Raw genomic sequence first — 10210 nt, forward strand, 5'->3', positions numbered from 1 at the left:
CTTATCTGGGAGAACCGGGTTTGATTCCCCACTCCTCCACTTGCACCTGCTGGAATGGCCTTGGGTCAGCCATAGCTCTGGCAGAGGTTGTCCTTGAAAGGGCAGCTGCTGTGAGAGTCCTCTCAGCCCCACCCACCTCACAGGGTGTCTGTTGTGTGGGGAGAAGATATAGGAGACTGTAAGCCACTCTGAGTCTCTGATTTAGAGAGAAGAGCGGGGTATAAATCTGCAATTCTTCTTCTTCTTCTTCACTGGCTCCCACACCTCTTAGGCATCAAAGCAAAGCTTTGTCTTGGACAAAACTGGAGGGAAACCACCTACCAGGGGAAACTGGGCTGCTGTCATGTTCTTGACCACTTCCTTGGTAATAGCAGTGGAAATGTATCCCCAGCGGCAGAGATGGAATCCCAGAGCCCAATATGGGGGCATGAAGGGGTACCCTGAGAGAAACAAACAATCAAACAAACTGCTTCAAAGGCTCTCCTGACAAGCGACTGAAGCTTCCGAACTTCTCTACCCAGAGAAAATTCTATACTCAGCATGTTGTTTCTAAAGAGGTGCATTTTTTCCAACCAAAATGTTATTTGCGATTTGTAAAGTCTACACTTAAAATTAGATTGGATTGATCCGTCTCTCAAAGACAATGCTTTGATATGTGCAGCTAAGAAGGAAGCCTACCATCTCTCCATCCCTTGAAATACATTCCTAGAAGAATTCTGCTGGTCACACTTTTTACATGGATACAACCTGCGCTGTCCAACACTTTCCTAGCACTAAGCAAACTACAGACATATTGGTGCGGGCCCAACCCAGAGGAAGAGGTTAGACTTTGAGAGCAGAACTGCTTTCAACCCCAACACTGGATGTTGATGGTCTCTGGCAATAAGGGGAAAGCACAGATCTTCATTGATGGCCACAACCAATCACCAAGGCAGTCTTTTTGACAAGGCCGGCATCGGGGAGAAAGCTCTTCACTGAGTTGCTGGCTAATACCTCATAAAGAAGAACGCAAGTGCCTACCAATTACATCCAGATATTGGCGCACCACACTCTTTGGATCTGGGCCCAGGAAGATATAGAAATCCAGGATGCCCCCGGTTGTTCTCCATGTTATGGCTGGACTGGGCTGCAATATCACATCTGTAGAGCCATGGGAATAAAAGATTTTTGTTTACAGCCTACACTTAATCTTGTTGCATCACCAGTAATTCTCCCCTCCCCATATTATAATTTTGCCAGCAATATCAGCTAGCTACCACCCTCTTGTTGCACTATTTTTGACATAATCTGTATCACTACATGCATTTGGCCCTTCCGGCCTGTGAGAAAAAAAGTTTATGATAAATTTATGTATTTATTTATTTACCTTAAATTTCTATCCCGCCCTCTCCGCAAGCAGACTCAGGGCGGCTAACAGCATTTGTATTTACAATTTAAAAACCAATAAAATACAGTTACAATTTTAAAAACATTATACGGTGCTATACCACGTCAATATAAGCAAGTTCTTTGTTTCTGATGGTGATCATGTAGTATCGTAGCTCTATAATGATGTGGGATGGCAGTCCTCTCCCAGTTAGATATTAAAGGCCTGTTGGAACAGTTCAGTTTTAAAGGCCCTGTGGAGAGATCCCGCAGGGCCCTTACGGCCTCCGGGAGAGCATTCCACATTTCTGGTGCTGCCACTGAGAAGGCCCTAGCCCATGCAGAGCATAGCTTAGCCTCCTTTGGTCCAGGGATGGACAGTAGATTTTGTGTCCCTGAACGCAGTGCTCTCTGGGGAACATACAGAGAAAAGCGGTCCCGTAGATAGGCAGGCCCCTGACCATAAAGGGCTTTAAAGGTCAATACCAACACCTTGAAACGGACTCGGAACACAATAGGTAGCCAGTGCAGCTCTTTAAGCACTGACTAAATGTGCTCCCATCGAGGGAGCCCCATCAACAGCCGTGCTGCAGCGATCTGCACTAGCTGTAGTTTCCGAGTAAGGGTCAAGGGTAGCCCCATGTAGAGAGCATTACAGTGATCTATTCTCGAGGTGACTGTAGCATGGATCACCATTGCTAAGTCATCATGCTCCAAGAAAGGGGCCAGCTGCCACACCCGCTGAAGATGAAAAAAGGCGGATCTAGTAGTGGCTGCTACCTGGGCATCCACTGTAAGAGAGGACTCCAGAGCACACCTAAGCTCTTGACCTTAGGGGCTGGTATCAGTGGCACCCCATCAAGAGCCGGCAGAGGGATTTCCCCCCACGGACCACCCTGGCTCAGATAGAAAACCTCCATTATCATTGGATTCAGCTTCAACCGACTCAGCATGAGCCAAGATGCTACGGCTTGAAGAGCCAGGTCTAGATTTTCTGGGGTACAGTCAGACTGGCCACCCATCAGTAGATAGAACTGGGTGTAGTCCGCATATTGGTGACATTCCAGCCCATACCTCCTGACAATCTGGGCAAGGGGTCGCATATAGATGTTAAATAACATCAGGGACAGAACCGCACCCTGTGGCACACCGAATATAAGTGGGTGCCTTTGGGATGATTCCTCCCCTATCACCACCCTTTGTTCCTGACCTTGGAGAAAGGATATTAGATACTGGAAAAAACTATCCAAAGGAAGTACTTCAGCCAAAGAATAATTAACTTGAAGAAGTCACTGTCATGGGTGTGGTGAGGGCTACTGGTTTAACTGATGCTGCAACAGGATTATAATAATAATAAATAATAATATTTAATTTGTATCCCGCCCTCCCCGCCGAAGCAGGCTCAGGGCGGCTCACAACACAGGCATTTCAACAATTAAAACATACATATTATAACTGAACCATTTATAAAATTAATCATCGTTATAGTTAAAAACATTCTAGGATTAAATTAATTAGACAAGTCCAGAGGAGCCAGAGCCATCATTGGCTATTAGCCATTACGTCTCCGTGTTTAGAAGCAATAACCCCCGAGTACCAGTGCTGGGAGGGGCAATGATATGGACGTTGACCTCTTTGCCCTGCATGCAGACTTCTGAGAGGAATCTGGTTGGCCTCTGTGAGAAACAAGATGCTGGACTAGATGAACCATTGGTCTGACCCAGAATGGTTACTTTTACGTTTTATAAAATACCAAAGTATTATCTCTCCCTCAAAGAATGTATATTATTTCTAGCCTCTTACATATATTTTAAAAGATTTTGCTATAGTGTTTAAAAGGCTTTCAGGAACAATATCCATTTAAAGTAGTTTGCATTCCGAAGACAAAATCTGTTTCATAATAGCAAAGAATCCAACTTCAGTTTAGAGTTTTTTTAAAAAGGTAACAGTAGTCCCCTGTGCAAGCATCAGTCATTTAGGGTGACGTCACATCATGACATTTTCATAGCAGACTTATTATGGGGTCATTGCCTTCCCCAGTCATCTACACTTTACCCCCAAGCAAGCTTTACCGACCTCAGAAGGATGGAAGGCTGAGTCAACCTTGAGCTGGCTACCTGAACCTAGCTTTCACCAGGATCGAACTCAGGTTGTGAGCAGAGCTTGGACTGCAATACTGCAGCTTACCACTCTGTGCCACAGGTATAGAGTGTACTGAGGACCCTGAGACACCTACCCATGGCATTGCTGTTCAGCAAAAAGACTCCATGGGCCAAGCCACCCTCTTCCAACACCAGGTAGAAAGGGTGTGAGCCATACAGATTCGCAGAGGGCTGAAAACAGAGGAAGAATACACAAAGTCAAGGTCATACTACACACTCAAGCACAGTATCATTACAAAGAAGTCTATAGCAATGGATCTATGCTTGGGGTATGCTGAGTAATAAAAAACCTCACTGCTGAACAGAGAAGATGAATGATTCTCCCAACATGGCCTCCTGTTTTCAATAATCAGTAGAAAGCTTTCAAGTGTCATCTTATCAGCAGTTGAATTTAGAAAACAATCTGACCATCACCATTCCTCAGAGTCATACCCAGAAGCCCTATCAACACTACAAACATTTATTAAAAGTATACCAGTTCATCGTGTTTTGCCAAAGAATCTTGGAAATGGCAGCATCTTGAAGGTGTTGAGGATTCTCTGCTAAAGAGCCGTAGATCTCCTCATAGAACTGTAATACCCAGAATTCTCTGGCAAGACAGGAATTACCAATAAATCAGTTTAAGCCTGTGGAATGGATATATATAGAGAAACATAAAATGTCCAGTGAAGGGGCCAATCACTATGCCCTCTCTTGCTGTTAGACACTGCTTTTCAAGGTGGTGAATCTGGGCACATCCAGCAGAAACAAACATTAAATAGCTGCAGGTAGACAAAAATGAGTGACAGCACCATCCCTCAGAAGATGGCTGACGTGTTGCAATCCACATACAGGCTGAACCAGAAAAGCATTTTGCTATGTAGGTGCATGCAGTAAGACTTCTTTTATCTTTTCTGATTTTCCCATGAAAAAGGATATGTCAACAACACAGCTGGTGATATGGTAACTAAGCAGTGGAGAGGGGGGGTGCTGAATTTTAATGGTAGGGGAGGACAACTGAAGAGGTATGATTATGTCCACAGAAGCAGTCATAGCCCATCCTTTTTAGTGTTAAGTCACAGCTGACTTATGGTGACTCCATGGGGTTTTCAAGGCAAGAGATATTCAGAGGTGGCTTGCCACTGCCTCCCTCTGCATCACAACCCTGGTATTCCTTGGTGTTCTCCCATCCAAATACTGACCAGGGCCAACTCTGCTTGGCTTCCAAGATCTGATGAGATCAGACATGCCTGGGCTATCCAGGCCAGGGCATTCATATCCTTAAATCACAAAAGACACACACACACAAGAGACTTTGCAGATCAGTTCTGGAACAGAATATCTTTAAATGGCAATGTTATTCATCACGTGTGAGCACAAATGGTCAGCTGTTCATAACTCAGGGGTATACTTTTATAGCAAGGGTACAATAATTAAAGGACTGAAGGTCACTATTCTATTGCTTCAGGGTGATACTCGTGTCTTATTAAATGCTTCTCAGCATTCCCATTTAAAGGCTGAACTGAGGGGCAGCCCAAAGCACAGCTTAAAGAATTAGAAAAGGGGTGGGAGAACCCTCCAAGATCCTCCTTGCTCTTTTCTCCCACAGCAGCTTTTAAGTCAATCTTGCTTGAAGAGGAGCACAAAAATGTCTAAATTTTCTCCACAACACCAGGTGAAATGGACAGCGAAATAAGAAATGCATGTGACTGGCAGGTGCTTCATTTACAAGGCATAAAACGTCTATAGATTTAAGCTTGGGTAGGTAAGGGCAGAAATCCAGGATATAATATTAAATATAACTTTGTAAATAATAAAAAAAAATAGTTCTGTGGTAAGTACACTGGTATTTGGCACAATATGGAGTATGCCCTTTGAAATCAGGCAACAGTATTGGCCTCTGTTGATTTCACGATGGTTCAGTCTCTGGCAGATGCATGAGCTGGTTAAGAAAAGGCAGTGCACCACATTATCATTTTCTACTCCTTACCGCAGGTGGCATGTCCCGATTCCAGAGGGTGACTTTGGTCCAACTGACATTAAGGATGAGTGAAGTCAAATGCTCGCCCAGTCCAGAGATGAAACCTGATGGCAGAGAGGTTGAGATCTGCAGGAATTGGTCAGCGTAGAACAAGGGAGCTACTGTGGTATTGAATCTGTCAGGAAGAAAGTAGACAATCCCTTTCTGAAGATGGGTTGCATGACTAATAGTTGCATGTTAAGAATTTAAAGCGTTGGCATGTGAGGAAATGGTTATCAGCAGCATACAGTTAAATTCTGTATTATTCCCATTGCACTACAGTCTTTAGACCTACTTCACACTATCATTTAAGTGCTAGTTCCCTGTATGAACATATGAAGCTGCCTTATACTGAATCAGACCCTCGGTCCATCAAAGTCAGTATTGTCTTCTCAGACTGGCAGCGGCTCTCCAGTGCCTCAAGCTGAGGTTTTTCACACCTATTTGCCTGGACCCTTTTTTGGAAATGCCAGGGATTGAACCTGGGACCTTCTGCTTACCAAGCAGATGCTCTACCACTGAGCCACTGTCCCTCCCCAAATTATCTCCTACATTGCATGACTGTTATGTGCAATCATTTGGGCAGGACAGATGGAATCACAAGATGTAAAGACCTAAGTAATCCATGTACCCCACATCTGGGTAGCATAGGACCACAGTGAAACAGCTTTTATAGTCTGGTGTACATCAATGAAAGGAGCCTCAGAAATCATTATAAGTAGAGGAGTAGAAACACAGCTTAACAGTGCAGTTGAATGCTACAATCTGCTACTTCACAACTTTGTGTACACACTGTAGAACATTTTTTAAAATGATAAGGCACCTGCCCCCAAATTCTCCTTGCATCCATATATCCTTATTCAGGGGTGACCAAACTTGCTTAATGTAAGAGCCTCATAGAATAAACTTCAGATGTTTGAGAGCCACAAGACATGAACTTCAGGTGTTTGAGAGCCACAAAGCATGAAAGGCAAGAAGGCAGGCAGGAAGGAAAGCAAATAGATGGGGGAGAGGGAGGGAAGGTGGAAAGAAAGCAACTTTAAATGCATCCTCCAAGCTGCCAGCTGGCTTGGCGAAGTGATTTAAAGAGACAAATGCCTTTTCCAAGCCAGCCAATGGGGTGGTGAGGGCTTTGAGAGTCACTCAATATGTGTGAAAGAGCCACTTATGGCTCCTGAGCCAAAGTTTGTCCATCCCTGTCCTTATTTGTAGCATAAAGACTTAGAACGGAAGCTTATCAAACATGTCTCATCTACTTTGACCAAACGTTTAAGATTAGCAGTAGGCACCGGAATACCACCACAATCAGCAAATGGTGGTTTTCGATTAGGGGCACAGGAATTAACCATTTTATATCCCTTACAGTTCTCTGCTCTCCTAACTAATCTCCAAAAGTCTATACAAAAGATGTTTCTGTAGGTCAGCTGAATGAATGATTGGACCATATGCATCTTATTGGTCAGCCTCCCATATGGGTTATCATATGCGACAATTGTTTAAATCACTATAAACAACCAAAGAGAAAGGAGTCCCTGAATCTGAAGTTGTCCAACTGAAGAGTGAAAAGAGATCTATGCCTTTCCATACATCTCTAGCTCCTACTGCACCTCTGAATATGCAGCTTCATTTATTTTGTTTATGTTATTTATAGCCCACCCTTTTCTCTTGGACTCAAGGAACATTACACAGAGTGCGTCAATACAATCAATGCAATAGGACATACAATAAATAATACAATAGGATTAGAGCTGCAAGAAATCTATAAACAGAACTGAAGCAAAACCTAAGTATTGACATAAGTTTGATCTTATTTACAGCTAGCTATACACAGTAATGTAGACTGCAGTCCTTCATATTTTATCCAAATAACTTTGAGAATCATTTTGTCTGGTGCCACCCTATTGCCTGTGTAGAAAAATCATCTTGAATAATTCAGTTTTCCATAGTTTGCAGAAAGCCCAGAGTGTGAGCCTTTCTGACTTCCCTCAGGCAGTCTATTCCATAAGCTGGAGGCCCTAACACATCTATGGGCAGTTGTTAATTTTGCCACACACACAATGGATGTAGAAAAGTACTATTCAGCTCATACTACTTGTGGGACAAAGAGTCAAAAGCAGCAAACATCTTAGTTCAGAGTTATATTTACAGCCCATGATAAAGCATGGGATGTTCAGAATTACAGGCTACGAGCTTGAGTACTGGAAGCTGCTCTGCTTATTACATTTTTCAGATGTATATCTAAGATATTAAACTATATTCAAAAACAGAATGTGTGAATGAGACAAGTACATGTTCGGAAACGTGCACCACATGGATCCTTAGACAGCCAACAGCTCCCTGTCTGGTGTATACTCAGGCATGAATTTGGATTGACTGGCATGTAATGTGTGGAATTATCCTTATACATCTCGAATGTATTGGAAGGATGTGCAAGGCTCTGAAGAGGCAAAATGCTTCAGTTCCAGATTTCATACACCTTTTCAGCCAATACTCTGGAAAGCAGGAAATCAGAGCCACTTACAATACTTGCCCACTGGATTTCCGAACAACAACAAGGCCAAAGGGATCAGCAGAGAACTGAACAGAGTAGAGTGTTGAGGATGCCTTGGTGCTTATTTGGGGAGTTTCCAAAGGGACTTCAAAGCGTTTGTTGGCTGGATCTTTAAGCTGTGATGAAAACAAAAAAGATAAAACAGAGTTGGGGGCAGGCGGGAGTGAGAGAATTTCAGAGTTAGGTGGGGTCTTTAAAGACATTTCAGTACAGATGCTACACATCAGATAAGTTAGTCTGCCATGGACTCTGGATCTAGACAGAAATCCTTCAAAGAAGATCCTTATAATGGCTAGGAGGACCAAAGATACTTGGGCCAATGCAACTCAATGTTTTTTTGTGGACTGATGCCTCCCTCTCCCAATTCAAGTAAAAATGTTGTCAAAGAATGTGCACTGCAGAAGGGCAAACAAAGCTTGTTATACAGCATACCTCTGCCTGCATCCTGATCCTACACAGACTTCCTTGGAAGAAAAATCAGTGGCTTGCAACATTTATTGCTATGGCCAGGCAAAACCTTGTTCTATGCCAATTAAAGCTGAACTTCACAACCTATGTAATATATGTTTCTTTAGAAAGTGTGCCTCATGTTTCTGTTTTGTATGATTTTTTCTAAGTTTATTTTGGTTTTGCTAGTCACGGAGAGTGCAAAGGTCTAGGCAAGACACTACAACCCTTCCCCACCAGCGGAAATTTTATTTGGCTCTGCCTTTAGCTGTTGCGATTTCAGCAGCTGTTGCGATTTCAGCAGCGATTTCAGGAGCGATTTCAGCGACTTCACACAATCTGGAATCTATCTTCACAGCCAAAATGGCCAAAAACTTTTAAAAAGAAAACCAACAGGATTCTTAGGAGGCCGTCCTGTGCTCAGAATTACATTCTGCATTTTTTCTGTGCTCTCATGGAAGTTATGGTGGACGGTTTGGCTCATGAGCAACCTCTGCTCAGTATGAACATGATTTAAGCTAGGATACATGGTGCCTGCTACATAGCAGAACAACAGCCTATCTTGGTGTCATTGTTTCTGAGGCAGCGTCCCTAGATGAATTAGTATCTGGGACACTCAGGTATGAATCCCCCCTGGGAACATGCTGGGTGATATTGGGTCATTCACACACACATTGAGCCTAACCAACTTCACATGGGTGTTATAAAATGGGAGATAAGGAGAACAATGTAAGCTGCTTTGGGTACCTATAGGGAAGAAAGGTGGGTTATAAATGAAGTAAAATAAGTAAATAAAATACGCACTGAGAAGCGAAGCCTTCCCTCTGTCTCAAACATCATATCCAGTTGCAAGTTCATAATATTATCGGGGAAAAAGGTGGGTGTATCACGGGTGAGCTGGGCAGTATAGCCAGTTTCAGTGGCAGTCAGATTCTTCATCTTGTAACTAGGATAGCTGAGAGGGAAAAAGCACCATGGCTCCCCAATGGCAGAATTCAGGCAAGAAACAGGGACGTAACAGCAGCCCCGAGCCTGACATTCTTCTTGAGAGATCAGCTTTTCTGGGGCACAATCAAAGCGCCTGTCTGGAGGGATGTCACAGGTTGTAGGCTGCGAGTCAGAGACTTTGGAGAATTCTGATTGCTCTACAAATTTATGTTCTTGTGTCGCTTCCTCTTGGCCTCTGTTTTCGTCCCTGTAGACATCCCATGCCTGGGAAGTGGCTCTAGGGCTCATGATGACTGCCAAAGCAACATCATGGACTCCATATACACTGAGTATAGTAACTGTTGCTGCAAGAGCCAAAACCTTCATGATTGTGCAGAGCCTCTTCTGCTCAGTCTTCTCAGTCACTGTCATTGCAACCAGTAAGATGAGGACAGGTGAGCATGCCTCAGCATGTGCAGGATTGATCTATGCAGCCAGCTGCAAACAAAAGGAAAAAGTCAGGCACACAAGCACATAAGGTTCTCAGTTCCTTATCTGCAACTCCTAATGCCTTATTTCTGCGTCCAAACACAAACAGTGATACGACTTTAAAAGTTCTGCACCCCAAAATAAATTATAGACCATCAAAAATCATACTTCCCCAGATTCAGTGGATTCTGTCCTGCATGGGGATCTATATCGTTCCTTGATCCAAAGGCCAGTTTCTGTGCTAACTGCTCCAAAATGGGGTGCCTCAAG

General features: G+C 43.5%; 1 protein-coding gene across 1 annotated transcript in view; it reads right to left on the reverse strand.

The window, feature by feature from the left end:
- GAA (alpha glucosidase) overlaps window positions 1–9945 on the reverse strand; it is a 29926-nt gene extending 19981 nt beyond the window's left edge. The window contains exons 1-6 of the mRNA XM_060252620.1: window positions 9329–9945; window positions 8048–8193; window positions 5497–5662; window positions 3602–3698; window positions 1021–1140; window positions 322–440 (exon numbers count right to left, since the gene is read on the reverse strand). Coding sequence (XP_060108603.1) covers window positions 322–440; window positions 1021–1140; window positions 3602–3698; window positions 5497–5662; window positions 8048–8193; window positions 9329–9883 — 1203 coding nt within the window. The 5' untranslated portion in view covers window positions 9884–9945. The remainder of the gene's footprint in view (window positions 1–321; window positions 441–1020; window positions 1141–3601; window positions 3699–5496; window positions 5663–8047; window positions 8194–9328) is intronic.
- Window positions 9946–10210: the final 265 nt, after the last annotated feature.

Source organism: Heteronotia binoei, chromosome 13 (assembly GCF_032191835.1).
Source record: "Heteronotia binoei isolate CCM8104 ecotype False Entrance Well chromosome 13, APGP_CSIRO_Hbin_v1, whole genome shotgun sequence".
NCBI classification, from domain to species: Eukaryota; Metazoa; Chordata; class Lepidosauria; order Squamata; family Gekkonidae; genus Heteronotia; species Heteronotia binoei.